Source organism: Onychostruthus taczanowskii, unplaced genomic scaffold, assembly GCF_017590055.1.
Source record: "Onychostruthus taczanowskii isolate IOZ18803 unplaced genomic scaffold, ASM1759005v1 scaffold127, whole genome shotgun sequence".
NCBI lineage: Eukaryota > Metazoa > Chordata > Aves > Passeriformes > Passeridae > Onychostruthus > Onychostruthus taczanowskii.
The window spans coordinates 23355-39210 of NW_024498429.1; the positions used below are offsets into that span (position 1 = coordinate 23355).

Consider the following 15856-nt stretch of genomic DNA (forward strand, 5'->3'; position numbering starts at 1 on the left):
TTGATAATCTTTATAGCAAGAAGTTGCTAATTCAGAAATGCTTTGGGAAGATAACTTTGAAGGAATTGTCACATTATGGGTGCATTAAAACCATGTGCCCAGATGTTATTTAAAGCCTATTAAAGATAGTTGATGTTTGTATCTTGAGAAAGTAGAGAAGCAAAAGCCAAAATATTTCCTTTGTTTTTCATTAACTTGAGGCAGCTGAGTGGGCAGCTGGTGTTCCCTTTGCTTGCAGCTACAAATATTTTCCATTTATGTAAAAATTTCAAGATCTTGCTTCAGTGAAAAATGCCATGCAGTTGTATATCCAGGGGAAAAAATATTATCCTGAATTCTGTAATAAGGTAACTGCTTTCAAAGTGTTTTAGTGTCCCTAAAACTCTTGCAAAAAGACCCTTAATCATGTTAATCCCATAAATAATTGTTTTTAGCAATGCAGTTGGACAGCTCCTTTGCTTTATGACACTCCAATCAGTAGGTCCTGACCATCCCCCTCTAAAGGAGTTTGTCAGTAAATACCCGCTGGTAAAAGCTAAAAGGTGTTCGGGAACTGGCTCCTGATGTTAACATTTAACATCTGTTGCCTCGCTGAGATAATGGCTCATAAACATGCAGTGCAGGGCTGGAAATGAAGACCAAATTGTTGGGCCTGAGTACCAGCACCTTTTGACAATTGTTCTCCTCCCGTTTTAACAAACTTATTAAAAAGCATGCAGGATTGATCAACAGGAATTCTCTCTGCAACGATGATGTAAATCTGTGACTAAAAATAGACTCTTCAGAACATGTGGAACACTTGTTAGTTTATATTTGCCATGCTTTCTGGTGCTTGAGCCAGACTGCACTGGGAATGTTTTTCTCCAAGACTGAGGTTGCAAAGTAATGTTGGTACAGGAAACAAAATCAAAACTCTACTTTTTTAGTCACTGGCTTTTTCCTCTCTTTGTTTTTCTTGTTTAATTATCACAGAAATAGGGTTAAGATGCAAGAGAAGCTCTTCCATCTTAAATAACTTCTTATTGAAAAATTACCAGAGTAAGAATGGCCAGACAAAACTTTGGGTTTTTTTTCTTTGCCTACAGATAAAGAGAATAAAACATGTTAAAATTATAGTCATGCTGCATATGAAAAGACAGGTATGAACAATTTCTTCCTTTTAATTAAAGTTTTACAAGGACTTTTTAAATATTTTTCATGGTAATTGTGATGTATGACAAAATTAACCAATGCTTTCATATCCTTCAATTTCACAATTTCACATTTCCCAATTTCATTTGGGATCAGTTATTATGTAATGTTCCTCTGTGTTCCTTATTCTGATTATTTTGAAATTAAGGTTTATAATCTTATCATACCTGTGTTGTTCCTGAAATGCCACAGAGACTATTGAAAGAGCTAATGTGAAAAGACAAAAAAGAAGGGGAGGTCATATTTGGGGCTAACATTGTCCCTTGAAATGAAGCAGGCACATCTTCCACATCATCTCTACCCTGGAACTTACAGAACAACAAAAAACCCAAAAAATCCCACGTAATTTTGATGAAAAGACAATGGGATATGTAATCTTTAATGTTCTGTTAGATAAAGTTTTGCTGAGGAATTTTGCTTGGATTGGGTGTAATCTTTGATGAATTTGTGTAGATGCATGTGTCAGTTGTCTTTTCTTTCTCCTTCAGATCTGTTTTCCATTCTGTTTCTTCAGCTCCCGTAAAAGCAGCATTAAAAAGATGTAGTTTGAGTTTTTCCTGAGCAGCTGGTTTCTTTAGTCAGCCTGGAAGGTCTGTCTAGAGAGATCCCACCTGCTCAATAGGTGTCTGCAGTGATTTCACCTTAACTAGCCTGTGTTTCTTTATAAAAATTGAAAAGTGTCTTCATTTATTGTCTAGTTTTGTTTTAAGTGTTGCTTTTCTTGGGATGCTGTAAACCCATTAAAAGATTTTTAATTTTACCAGCAATCCTCCTTTTCCTCAGCCACTGAAGGAAAAAATAAACATTGATTTCAATGATTCTGATATTATTTTCTTCATAGACAAGAGAAATGACATTTTACAGCCCTGGGAAAAGAATCCTTCCCTCTCAAATAGGTACACAAATAGATGAAGGCATGAATGAGTTCAAATTCCAAGGTATTTTGAGGCAAACACTTTGAGGGCTGGTCCTATTTAAGCACTGTAGTTTGAACCTTTTCAAAATGCTATTTACCAATTAAATCGTAAAAAGTAATTTTCAACTTTAATTCAGGAAATAGCAAGGGGACAGTATATAAATACACCTTTTATTATCATTGCTTACTAAAATTAAGGTTAATGTTTGTTAGGGTTGGTATTTATTGCTTGCAGTGATGCATGTTCTGCTTTGATCAATACCAAAGCAAATGATAAGGATCGTCCTAACTTGCAGTTTTTAATTGTAGCTTAGCAGTATCCCAGGGTGAATATTTTCCATTCTAACCTTCCTGCTTCCAGGTTATTGAATTTTAATGAAAGGACCAGTGTTTCCCTGCATTTGGTCTCCTTTGACTCTGACCATGAATAGATGTGTTCTAAGATTTGATCTCAGTCATCCTTTAAATAACTTTTTTTTTTCCCTAAGTAACTGCAGGTATGCTGCAAGTGGAATATAAAGAAATTATGATTTAAGAGCTGTGGTGATGCTGGGTTATGCTACTGGTTTGCAAGATCTTTGCATCTTGTGGAGGTCAGTAGGAAATATTAGGTGACTGTAGTTCTTAACAGAACTACTTAATAGACTACAGCTCTAAACCGAATATTTGGGGTTTAAATACCTGTATTTTTTCCCTACTTAGTTCTTGGTTCCAGTGGAATTGGTTTTTCTTCTGTGACAGGTAAGGCTTTTGAAAATATATTCAGGCCTGCTAAAGGTTTTGTACTAGAACTGCCCAAATAGTGCAGAATCATTAGTCCAACGAGATATTTATTTTGTATCAGGTATTTTTTTTAAGCAGAGCTGTTTAGAGACTGTCAATAAACTTGTAAATGCTGGGTGTGTCATTCTATCCACAAGTTCACCAAAAAATCAAGAAGTCTCTTTCTAAGGATGTTCTAAAGGAATTTTGATGGCCTTTGGAGAAAATCAGCTGTAGTATGCCACACTAGTTTTTAAGTTTTTAACAGTGCTTCAGACTCTGCTCAGGATCAATGATTTTTCTGATAAACATCCAACTTCTCGTGATTTTTTATTTAAAAACAAAGCCTGACTTTGATCGCTCTTTTGAGTCCAAAACTCGGGTTGCATTCCACTGGCCTTCCACCAAGGTAACACTGGTTTTGGAAGACAAATCTGTCCTGTGCCCATCTCCAGCTGAGGAAAGAAGCACTGAGTACTGAAGCACTCCACTGAGGTTATGATGTTCTGTGCTACTTTTGAAGTCCCATTTTAATTTTGTATTTAGTGAAACCAAATATTTCAGGTATAAAACAATTCTAATAGCTAAAATATATTTCTTCCTGTATTTCATATCTGAATATGTGGTTAAATAGGTATGTTGAAATAAATTTAGTACAGAAGAAAATAGTTCAGGACTAAAGAAGTCTGGAGAGCTTACTCCCTGAGAAACCACATTTTTAAACTTAAAGAAGCCGTCAAAGTGCTTCTGCTTTTATAGATCCAAGCTGATTGACACCATGGAGTTTTTACCTTACTTATTTGCACTAGATTTGCAGAGAAGGATCGGTGCTTAGAACTCTCCTAAATGGAAGAACCATGCCTGCCCAAGGAAGGGACTTGTAATCCCAAGGGAAAAGCTCTCAGAACTCCTGATGAAATGTGCCAGGATAGTGGAATGAATTTTTCATGGTGAAAAAGTCTTAGGAGGTTCTCTCTTCTGAGCTGGTAAAAGACAATCTCCCGGCCTGAAAAACAGCATCTTTCTGGCTTGGGAATAGAGGTAGGAGAAAAGAAAACACCTGGGTTTAAATGACTTATAATGGTCAGGGGAATTTTTCTAGAAAGTGGAAATAGAGATAAGGTAAGTACACATCAAAGCTCTGTCAGTTCACTTACCTTAATGTGAGTGTCAGACTCTCCCTGCTGTTTGCACAACCGAAACACAGAGTGTGAAGTGCTCTGTCCTGACTGGCAGAGTGGAGTAAAAGGTAACGCCACTATTTTAGCTGTAGCTGCCAAAAGCATTGGAACCACTGGGAATTACTCCTGGCAAGAAAATTACTCCAAAAACACCAAAGGTTTATGTCGAAAAAGGAGACAGAGGAGTCCTTTTTACTTTATTCAAATAAAAGGAGAGGCCATGGGGCATTGCCCTGGGGTCTCTCAAATTTTAAGAGGATGCAGCCTCCTTTTATCCTAATTTCCTGGCCACATTTTCCTCTTTCCCCATTGGCTGAGGTGCTTGGGAGATACAGACTTCCCCGAACACCTGATACCTAGGACTCCCTTCTAATGTATCATCCCCCACTTTTGTCTTTTCCTTGTATCAGTCAGTGGAATTCCTTATGGAATTTATGGTTCTTCCTGTTGTTTCTTTCATCTCTCAGTATCCAGTTTTATTTATCAGCAGACCTACAGTTTGTGAAGACAAATTTCTCTCATTCCATTCATCGGTCAGTGGAATCCTTCCCATTGTTCCCTTTATCTCTCAGTATCTGGCTCTGTTTGCCAGCAGATCCACAGTTTGTTTGTAAAGACAAGTCTCTCGTTCCTTTCACTCTGAATTCTCCTGCGGTTTTGGTTTCTAAAAGGTGATAGCAATGTTTGCTTTTTGAATATATAATCACATTATTTTTTCCAAAATATGGCAAAATTATGTTCAATTATTATGGACAGAATGTGCTCTGTAAATTTATCAATGAAACTTGAATGTGACTACAGTTCCACAAATACTGAATTTTCTCCTTTTCTTGGTAGGAATGGAAGAATGTTTTTATGTTTTGTTGTGAAAGGAAGCTGAAACTACTTCATGGTTTCAATTTTCCAGCTGGAAGATCTGGATTCTGTAACTGGAAGGCAGGAGCAATATAACAGAGTCAGGATGCTCTGTCAGCTGTGGTCAAGGGCAAATAGCAAGTTTCTGTTGTCAGGTGGGTAACAGAAAAAGGATAAATTGGCATGGGTAGAGTTATTGTACTAGACTAAAACAGTCAAATAATTTCTTAGTGTCGTGTCATCTAAATTAAGCATAGTATCTGTGAAACAAGGAAAAGCTATTTTAAAATTCTTACGAAGTTGCACACCTTTAACAAAACATCAGCTGGCAGCAGTGGCCCAGTAAATCCTCCTGTAAAGACATTTTTTAGTCATCCTGGCTTTTCTGTAGTGTGCTGGAAACTATGCCAAGCATGGGAGAGAAATGAGAACAAGTGTGCCACCTTCATAAGACACAACTGTCAGAACCACAAAAAACTTTTGTGGCTCTTCAGTTATCATGTATAGAAGACATCCCAAACTTTGAATTCAGGTTTGTGAGCATCAGGCAGGGTTCCAGTATGTGCCCTGGAATGTGTGAAGTGATCTCTAAGCAAATCATGCCAGCTGGAGAGAAGACAGCAGACCTTTGGCTGATTGCTGCAGGAGGGACAAGCTTTAAAGGTTTACAATATCCATATCGTGTCCACAGAGTACACTGGAGTTTAGGTTACAAGTGCTTCAGGAACGTGACAGGAGCTCTGCAGCCTCTGCCAGTCTCAGCATTTCGAGTTTCTCAAGGTGGTTGTACAGATCACATTGTGCTTCTGTTGTTCTCTTCTGTGAACTTAATCTCATGACTGAGTGTGGTTCAAAGATTGCTCTTAGAGATGACAACATAATATTGGCTTTTACGTTCATGAATTAGGTATTTTGATATGGTACAATTTATACTTACTTTTAATGGCTTTTGTACAGTATAATCTGCCAGTTTATGTATGCACTGTGTAGTTTATATGAATAGTAGTGTGATAAATGTAATGTATCATAGGTTTTAGCAAAATATTAAAATAGAGACTAAAATACTTCTATGTAGCTTACTCAGAGAATGGGGTAAACGAATTATTTTGTTTCTTACACCTTGTTTTGGACTTCCCACGTGATAACAGTGACAGAAATCAAAGCACGAGCGTCCAGGAAGGATTTATCCACTCCTCGATATCAGGAAGTGTGAAACGACAGGATAGAACTAGAGGAAGAAACAAAATATATTGACCCAATTTACAGAATGTCCTGCAGACAAGTCAAAGGTTAAAACCAAACAAGAGAGTTTCTGGAACAGCAAAAACTCAAAGCAATGTTTGAATAATGTATAAATCATGAATATGCATGTACCCCCAGCAATGCAGCAGTATATAGAGAACGATGTTTAAATTGACCCTGTGCTCTTTGGCCCTTCCCCAAAAGCTCCCCAGAGCTGGATATTTGTCCCTTGTTTTATCCCTCATTAAACTTAAAATTCTAAAACGTGAGATTTGCTTTTCACAGTTACTAGAAGTAATTTATTTCCATTATTGATGTTAACAGAAAAATGACGAATTATTAGAAGTTGGGGTTTTTTTCTTCTTCCTTACTTTCTCCACATATTCTGGGTCTGTTTTTTTCAGTGAAATTTTTCTCCCATCTGCTACGTGGAAGCAGGCCTGAGACAAATGGGGCAGTCAGGAAATAAAAGGTGTAGCTGGGTGTGACATTCCATTGAAATAGTCCTGGCTGGGTGTGGATTGGAGGTGACACCGAGAGAAAAAAAGGTGCTGGGTTTTGATTGACCCTCTTTGTATGTACATGTGTTTGTATATATATATGTGTGTGTGTGTATATATATATATATATATGTTGGGGGGGAGGGGGGTGGGTGGGTATGTTTATATAGATATATGTATTTGCCTATATATTTATACACACACACACACATATATTTATGTATGTATATATATATATATATATATATATATATGTACATAAAGAACTGTTATCCCATTTCCCATATCTTTGCCTAAAACCCCGTATTTCCAAAGTTATAATAATTTGGAGAGAAGGGGGACATATTCCCCATTCCAGGAAGGTTCCCACCTTCCTTGGCAGAGACCTTTCTTTTAAAGCAACACAAAACACTAGTTTGATATCTGTAACTCCCAGAGGTTCGCTCCAAAGGTGCCACCACAGTCCATGTTAGTAGATTAGGAGCTTGCTTGTCCTTCAGCAGTATGTCAGCTTTGTATGCAGCAGCAAGGAGTGGAGAAAACTAAAGTGGTCAGTGGCTACTACTGGGCAATGCTATTTGATGGCTTCAGTGTAGCTGCACAGTGCATAAACAACAGAACTCTGCTCTTAGGGATTGCTGTCACCCTGACCCTGCTTTAATCTTAAACATGAATTGAAACCACAAACATTTTCTGAAGTAGTAGGAATTCAGCTCTTCTTCGGACTGCATCTATAAAGCTTTCATTTTCAGAGGAGTATGGATCACGTAGGCTGTGATCCATATGAACAGAGTACAGAATCCCAGAATCACTGAAGTTGGAAAAAGCCTCCAAAATCCAATCTTTGACCAAACACTGTGTTGTCAACTGTTATGGGTATGATGGTAATTCGTGCTGATAGAATATGGATATAAGAATAAAATATAAAACTTTGAAATCACATTAGCAAGGGAGAAGGGGATTGCTTCACAGGGTGGCGAAACTGCAGCCGAGGAGGAGGTGTGTCATTAACACACAACGTGAATGTAGCCCGCACAGGAGATGGGTGTTCTTGCTGGTGTGATGGGCTGTGAAGATGTTCATCTCAGACAGACAGGACCATCAAGGACATAGATCTGAATGCAGGATTCTGGGAACCAGGGAGCAGATACACATCAGTTCCCGGACAAGGTTTTGGCCAGCACAGGACAGAGAATAGACAGCATGAAGAACTCCAAGGAAGGACAAAGGGACTCTGCTGCAGGCAAGAAGAAGAGTATAAAAACCGGACTCTGGCAAGCAGCATTGGTGAACAGGGGGGATTCCATGTGATAGAGGTTGGATCTGCATTCACCCAGCTCCAGTCCTGGGGTCGGTGCTGCCTTTGATTGTTGGCTGTCTGTTGGGACTGTATATCGGTCTGAATAAATTTACTTTTTATTTTTATTAAAATAGGCTGGATAAATTTTTACCTAATAACATCAACCAAACCAGAGCACCGAGTGCCGTGTCCAGTTCCTTCAGCACCTGCAGGGATGGGGACTGTCCACCTGGGCAACCCCTGCCACTATCTGGCAATCCTCTCAATGAAGGAATTCCTGCTGGTGTCCACCCTGAGCCTGCCCTGGCCCAGCCTGAGGCCGTTCCCTCTGCTCCTGTCCCTGTTCCTGGGAGCACAGCCTGACCCCCGGCTGTCCCTTCCTGTCAGGAGTTGTGCAGAGCCAGAAGGGCCCCCCTGAGCCTCCTTTTCTCCAGGCTGAGCCCCTTTCCAGCTGCCTCAGCCCCTCCTGGGACTCCGGCCCCTTCCCAGCTCCCTCAGCCCCTCCTGGGGCTCCGGCCCCTTCCCAGCTCCCTCAGCTGCTCCTCACAGCACTTTCTCTCTAGACCCTTCCCCAGTTCTGCCGCCCTGCTCTGCTCAGGCTCCACACCAAAAAGTCTCTCTTGCTGCGAAGGGCCCAGAGCTGGACACAGCACTCGAGCTGTGGCCTCACCAGTGCCCAGCACAGAGGGACAAGCATTGCCCTGGTCCAGCTGCACTGTTTTTGATACAAGCCAGGTGCCACTGGCCGCCGGGGCACTGCTGGGCTCAGGTTCAGCCGCTGTGGATCAGCATCCCGGCCGCTTTCCCCCAGCCTGTAGCACTGCACGGGTTGGTGACACAAACACAGAGCTGGCACTGCACCTGAGCCTCAGCCCATCTCTGCAGCCGGTCCAGATCCCTCTGCAGAGCCTTTCTGCCCACCCAGCTTGGTGCTGCCTTCCGGCTGACTGAGGGTGTGCTGGATCCTCTCACCAAAACAAAGGATGCTTGGAGCAGGATGCTCTGCCCTGGAACGTGGTCAAGCAACTCAGACAATGCCTATTTACAAAGCTATCACTGGTGGGTTGAGAGGGGCTCATGTGCTGCTTTTGCTGTTGAATTAACCTAAAACCAGCATTACACATAAGTCCCAAATGAATATCCTGTCTGGATATTAATTAGCAGACAAGCTGCTAGGCTACCTGGACACGTATGACTGGCAATCAATCCCTTTACACTATAGAAGTTCAGTCCCACTTCCAAATGGCAGGTTCTCCTAACATACCCCTTCTTTGAGCATGTACAGAGATTCCTCCTTTGGATGGAGACCACCTCAAGACTGAGTGAACAGGATTTGCCCCAAGCCTGGGTGAGTTACTTCAATCTCTACTTAAAAATTTGGTTTTTTGCTACCTTTGATATAAAGCTTTTTTTTTTTTTGCTTTACTTTTTGTGACTGCTTTGATAAAGTGCACTATCCTATCCTATCCTATCCTACACTATACTAGTAGTTTTAGCTTCTGTACTATGTAGTAATTAATTCTGATATTAGATACTTTGTCTAATAATTTATCAAAAGAAATAATTATTTTATATAAATATATCTAATTTGCCATCCTTAATTCTGCAGGACAATGTTGTACAAATGTTCAATCACACCTCTGTGATTCCTTAAGTTTGTATGTACATGTGTATATAGATACGTACAACTTGAGTTAATGACAGTTTGGGACTAAGATTGGATCCAGCTGCCCCCAGGACCCTCTCTGGGGAGTTTAGAAAGCCCAGGGTCCTTTCTGCACCTACTGGGAGCTTCTCTAATAAACTTTATCTGCAGTTTCCACTCCATCCATGATGATATTAAACAGGACTGGCCCCAACAGTGAGCCTTAGAGAGCCTCACTGATTACCAGCTGCCCAGTGGATTTAACTCCATTCTCCACCTTGGCCCAGCCTCCATCCAGTTTTTATCCAAGGGAAGATGTCCAAGCCATGAGCTGCCAGCTTCTCCAGCAGAATGTTCTGAGGGACAGTATCAAAAGCCTTGCTGAAGTCTTGGTAGTGGGTATCACATCCACAACCTTTCCCTCACCTAACAGGTGGCTCTCTAGACATAAAAGGAGATCAGGTTTGTCAAGCAGGATCTGTCTTCCTTAAATCCACGCTGGCAGGGCCTGAACCCTTGCTTGTCCTGTATGTGCCACGGGATGGTAATAAGATTTATGACAGTGTCATAAATCATTAAATGGTCTTAGGACTAAAACCCTCAGCTTCCAGAACGCTGAGTTGTTTACAACAGGACACACTTACAAGATATGAACATCATCTAGACTGAAAAAAATGAGGGCAGGAAAAAATGAGAGCTATAAAAAATGCTATAAAAATGTGAGCAGGAAAATGCATGTGAAATCAGTCAAGGGCTGTAATATCAAGATAGTATCTGATCTCCTGTGATCTTAGCACCTTTGCTAATCATTTTTTTGATTGCAAGAGATGTTGTGGTTATACTTAGATTAAAAAGCACTCACCGTGTTACACTTGCACTGATCCAATGCCAGCTGTACTCAGTAAAACCCTTCTGCCATCTCCTGCAAAAGCTGTTCAGCTGATTGTACTGAGGTGACAGTTCCACCCACCTGCCTTCAGCTGAGAAAGAAATAATGGGAGCAAATAATGTGAAAGAGCAAACAATATAGTGTACTTTACCAAATTATTATAAAGAAATCTAAATGTATTATCTCACACAGAATTAGATACAGCTGCAGCTGAACCCTAATTAACTGCTTGGATCTGGTTATCTTTCCTCCACAAAGTGAAAGGTGACTTGGAGAATTCCCAGAATATCCTGAGCTGGAAGGAACCCACAAGGATCACTGAGCTCAGTTTCCTGGCCCTGCACAAACACCCTTTGAGTTCCTCCTTCTAGACAGCTTTTGAGACACTGAATTTTGGTTTGATGAGGCAGTGGTATTGCCTGCTAGGCAATTTAGCTCCTAAAATTATCAACTTTGTTTTAGCAGGACTTTTCTTTTGGTTTTTGTTTTTCCTTTATGCTTAAATGTTGCATGTTTTAATAAAAAGTGTATTTTCTTTTTTTTCAAAAGAATATTTATTTATGTAATGCTAGTCTTTTGATGTTTTTTTCTAATCCCAAAATCAATGGTCAGCAATAAGCATTATATTGTGTACTGTCTGAACACAGAAATATACTAAAACCAAGTTACAAAACTTAATGCAAGATGAAAAACATACAGAGCATAAGATTTATGTTTCATCTGAAAGAGATTTACAGGAAAACCAATTCTTTCAGCTGTTAATATAAGAGAGAATCAATCTGGAAGGAACTGGAGGGAAGCACCTGTCTAATCATCAATTCTACTTGTACAACACTTGGCACATTTGCAAATGGGCAAATTGTTCCAAATTTACTTTTGCTGATCTGAAAAAAATCCAGTATTTTACTCTCCAAGTATGTCAAATGGGTTCACGTGTATTTAAAATACATGCATATGTATTTAAAATGGCCTAAAACAGGATCTTTGTTATGCCAAAAAAGCGTTCCTGAGTCACAGGACTTTTTCATCCATGGGACATAACTTCTTCTCACTTTTTTTCCTGTGGAAACTGAGTACGAAGAATCACCCAGGGATTTGATTAAATGTTAGTCCATTTAAAGTTTAACAATATTAGTTCATTTAAAAGTTATTTTAATGATATGCAAATGACAAAGTAAATGTAACATTTCTGAACAAAGCCTTAAGAGTGTCAAGGTGCTGCCCTTTGAACCATGTATTAAAAGCTACTCTAAAACAAGAGCTGTGAAAATGGCAGCAGGTGTGGCAAAAGTACAGTTCCAGGACATTCCCAGGTCACTTCAGTGGAAGAACAGTGAGGCCAGCGCTTAAGAGTTTTGAAAATCTTGCTTCTGTTTCTAAGGAATTACCAATACAATAGCTTTTCCTTGTGAAAGCTGCTTATTTTTACAAACTCTTAAAACATATTCAGAAGGGAAATTAAAACCAGTTGAAGATAACACTGTAAATATTAAATCAGTTCTGAGATTGTATTTGCATATTAAGAGATGCTTAAATTAAAAAATATGACATGAAAGGCTTAGTTTTCCAAAGCTGCGTTTAAAAAGGTGAAAAGCTGTGGGTATGGCCATGTTCCCTGCTCTTCCAGAGTCTGCACACCTGCACATTGGAGCTTCTGTGGAAACCAGAGGAGCGTGTATGCCTGTCTAACTTACCTGAAGAGGTATTTCACACATGACATTTCAAATTAATTTTTTTTTCAAATTCAAGGGACACAGGGGACAGGACTGGTTTAGTGGTAGACCATCCCCATGACAATTTCACATATTAATGAAGTTATTTAAGACTCTGCTTAAAAGGATTTTCTGGTTGTTATGTTGAGGCATGGAGTCCTAAAATAATCAAGTTGAAAAAGCCAGGAGAGTGAAAGGATTCAAAGGTGTAGCTCTTGTTAGGTCTCTGGGCAGAGACCAAAAGATAATGTGCTATTAGTAGTGCTGTTAATCAGTGTCTTAAAGACTCTGGCAGGCTGAAGTTTATCCTGATGAACTGGTAAGGCTGTTGCACTCGTGTTATTCCTATTAAAGGGAAGTAATTAAAGTACATCCTCACATCTTGCCTGCATATATATGATAGCTGCTCTGGTGGTTTCCTATAATCAGGGCAGTATCTGAGTGCACTGAGGTTCTGCCAGTGCTCTCAAAGTCTGCAGACTTTTCAGCTTTGCACTGGACTGCAGAGCCTGGCTTTGAAAGTTTTACATCTGCCTGTCCCTGACCACCATGGTGTGATAGGAAGTGCTGTCCCCATCCTCTCCTGAATAAATGCATTCTGCTAAGTCATGGCCTTACCCTGAAGGACAACCCTGCAGGAACCTTTCTAGACACAAACATTATGCATTTCTTTTAGTATTTTAACTTGGTTTTCTGCTCTTTTTGTTAACTTTGATCAAAGGCAACGAAATTCGTCATTATTTCTAATACTACACAACTATGATAGTTACATGGTTTTTGTATTGTTACAGTTTCCTGGTACCATTTGTGCTTTGTTACGAAAATGAAGCAAAACCAAAAAGCTGATCCAGCAGGTTATATGTAAATCCAAAATAAAGTCATATCACAGTAATACATACTACTACAAAGTTGATGTGCAATATTGTGAAAAATCAACAAATCTGGAAGCTAAGACAAATACAGGTCAATAATCTAGAGGCATATACAATAAGCACTGCTTCAGAGAATACTCTGGGTGGCTTTTGAAGCCACTGAGTCTGAAGCAGGATGAACAAAACAATCTGGAGGAGAGCTGCATCCTGTGCTGGCAGCTCGTCCCCTTGGCAAACCCATGGCAGGAGCTTCCCAACACCTGCAGGGATCCTGTAAATCTACACACTGGGCAGTTGTGCATTCAGGCACAACATGAGGATGTTTTGGTCTTGTCTGCTCCACAGTCAAATGTTTCTGTCCTTGAGACAACAAGATTTTTGGCACACCATCTAGTATAAGGACATCTTTGCATCTTAGGAAGTCAAGTTTCTTCCTCATGAGAAAAAGTACAAGCTACACTTTCTTTTCAGCTTGGATCATACTCCATCGGGCATTTTAGGGTGAATTTACTGAAACTTGTCCTTTTAATTTTAACAAGCACTGTCTTGCTGCTCCCTTCTTTTGTGGCATGTGGCATGTCTGTGCTGAACACCAAGCTTTAGCAGCTGCTTATCCTGTTAACTACTTACTTGTCTTTATACGTTTACTTGAAGTTGCACCACATTTTGTCTTAAGAATGAATAGCCTTTTCTTCAAAGTAATATTTTAGGCTAGATTTACATTATTTACAGTACAAGTAGAGAATATGCTGTTATCATTTTCATAACCTTAAAAATACACTAATATTGAAGACAGCAAGCATTCCATTACGCCTTGTGTTGCTGAAAAGTCAAATTCAGGCACCAAGTTTTCTTTCTTGGATGAGATGCAGATTCTTATCACTGACATTCTTGCTGGATTTCATTTTCAGTAGGGGATGAAGTTTTCACATCACAATAGCTAAAATCATGTCCATAAACTAGGTCCTTCTGAGAGTGTGGTTCATGGACTGTGACAGCACTCCATGCGTTGCTCTTCCTCAGGGATTTCTGTAAGAGTTCTCTCATTCTCCTGTTTTCTTTGGCTGTGGATTCCCACATGATTTCAAGTTCCCCTTCTGTTTTCCTAGGAAAAAAAATGAAGAGAAATCCTAACTTTAACAATGATTTAGCAGTACAGAGGTACAGCATGTGGATAAACAAATTAGAAATGGCCTGTATTTAGGTGCTTGAAATTGCCTGATTGAAATTCATTCCTTTTCTGCTTTTGAAAAAGCTCATTAAATAATGCTAAATAGGATATGACCAAACTACCCATTATGTCGGATGAAGTCTGCACACAGAGCAGTGCATGTGAGACCCAAATGCTGTGACTACCCCTCTGCACTGACTTGGGTTCCCTGGTGGGCACAGCTCTGCTCCCCACATTGCAGTGCCCCTTCTCTCTGCCCAGAGCACTGTGCTCACCCCTCTGAGCCCCAAGGGTCTGATCAGAGTCAGACTCTGTGCTCAGCTAATGCATCATTGTGGGAGCCAAACAAAAGTGGTATCAAGTTAGAAGGCAGACAAAGCCCAAGAGCTTGGGGGTTTCCTTTGACTCCTAGTGCATGTCAAAATACAAAATAATAAGGAAATGAAGATCAATTGACATGGAAAGCGTAGCTGATGCATGGAAAATGAGCACACATAGTTTAATACAGAACCAGAGGTCACAGTCTCAAGCTGCACCAAATGAAACAGAGGTTGGATATCAGGAAAAAAGTTTTTTACAGAAAGAGTGATAAAGTTTTGGAATGGCTGCTCAGGGAGGCGGGGCAGTCACCATCACTGGGTGTGTTTAACAAAGCCTGGATGTGGCACTGGGTGCTGGGGCTGGGTTGGACTCGATGATCTCAAAGGTCTCTTCCAACCTGGTGACTCTGTGAATTCTGTGAATCTGATCTCTTCTTGGAGGACTGATTTTTAAATGGAGCTGAGAGATGCAGAGCCAGAGAGTGCTACCTGAGCTGGCTTTGGGATGAGCACTCCGAGCACACTGCAGCCAGGAAAGGGCAGTGCAGCTGGCCCTGCTGCACACACAGCATGCTGCAGCCCCAGGTAAGGCTCTGCAGTGTGGCACAGCTACAGTGCCACAACTACACAACTTGCAGTGTGGTGCAAGTTCAGCTGTTGTGCAGGTCAGCATCTCAGAAGAAGTAGCAGCATCCCAAGTGTAGTTAGACAAGGGTATTTTGTTTGAAAATTTTGATCTGATTGAAATTTAAAAATGCACTCAGCAGAAGTGGTTGGGGAGAGGATGTCTTCTTGCTAGTCACAACCCCCCCTTCCCTCAAGCTTGGTTACTACAGCTGCTGATGCTCTGTACATCTCTCTCAACACCAAAATTTCCTCGTCTCTACAGCTGGTTTGCCTCTTGAAACACAAGTCTTTGCCACTTGGCATTTAAAACTAGATACATGCTCAGTTTAGATACATGTGCTGCTTCCAGATGCCTTTAGACAAAAGGTATTAAGCTAATTTCTTATTAATGTAGGCTATTATTAATTAAGTAAAAATAAAAATTTAATTCAACACTTAACCTAGCCAAAATGTAGGATTTTATAATTTGTTGAGAATAAGCAAAATGCCAGTGCCCCACTGATGTCTGAGGATGAAAAAATTACCAGAAGTAGGTTCTGAAAGATTCTTCTTTAAAAACGACATGCCCTCATTGAACTAAATTAATTCAGCCTTAAATCTCAGAATCTTATTTGGGCTGGCTCTGTAATTCATTTTCATCTATCCTGTGACAGTTTATTTACATATTCCTTAT

At 40.1% G+C, this 15856-nt stretch overlaps 1 protein-coding gene across 2 annotated transcripts in view; it reads right to left on the minus strand.

Moving 5' to 3' along the window:
• Positions 1 to 11616: 11616 nt before the first annotated feature.
• The window catches only part of CEP89 (centrosomal protein 89), a 33143-nt gene continuing 28903 nt past the window's right edge, over positions 11617 to 15856 (minus strand). For both annotated transcript variants that reach the window (XM_041396235.1, XM_041396236.1), the window contains one exon: positions 11617 to 14170. In XM_041396235.1, coding sequence (XP_041252169.1) covers positions 13945 to 14170 — 226 coding nt within the window. In that variant the 3' untranslated portion in view covers positions 11617 to 13944. The remainder of the gene's footprint in view (positions 14171 to 15856) is intronic.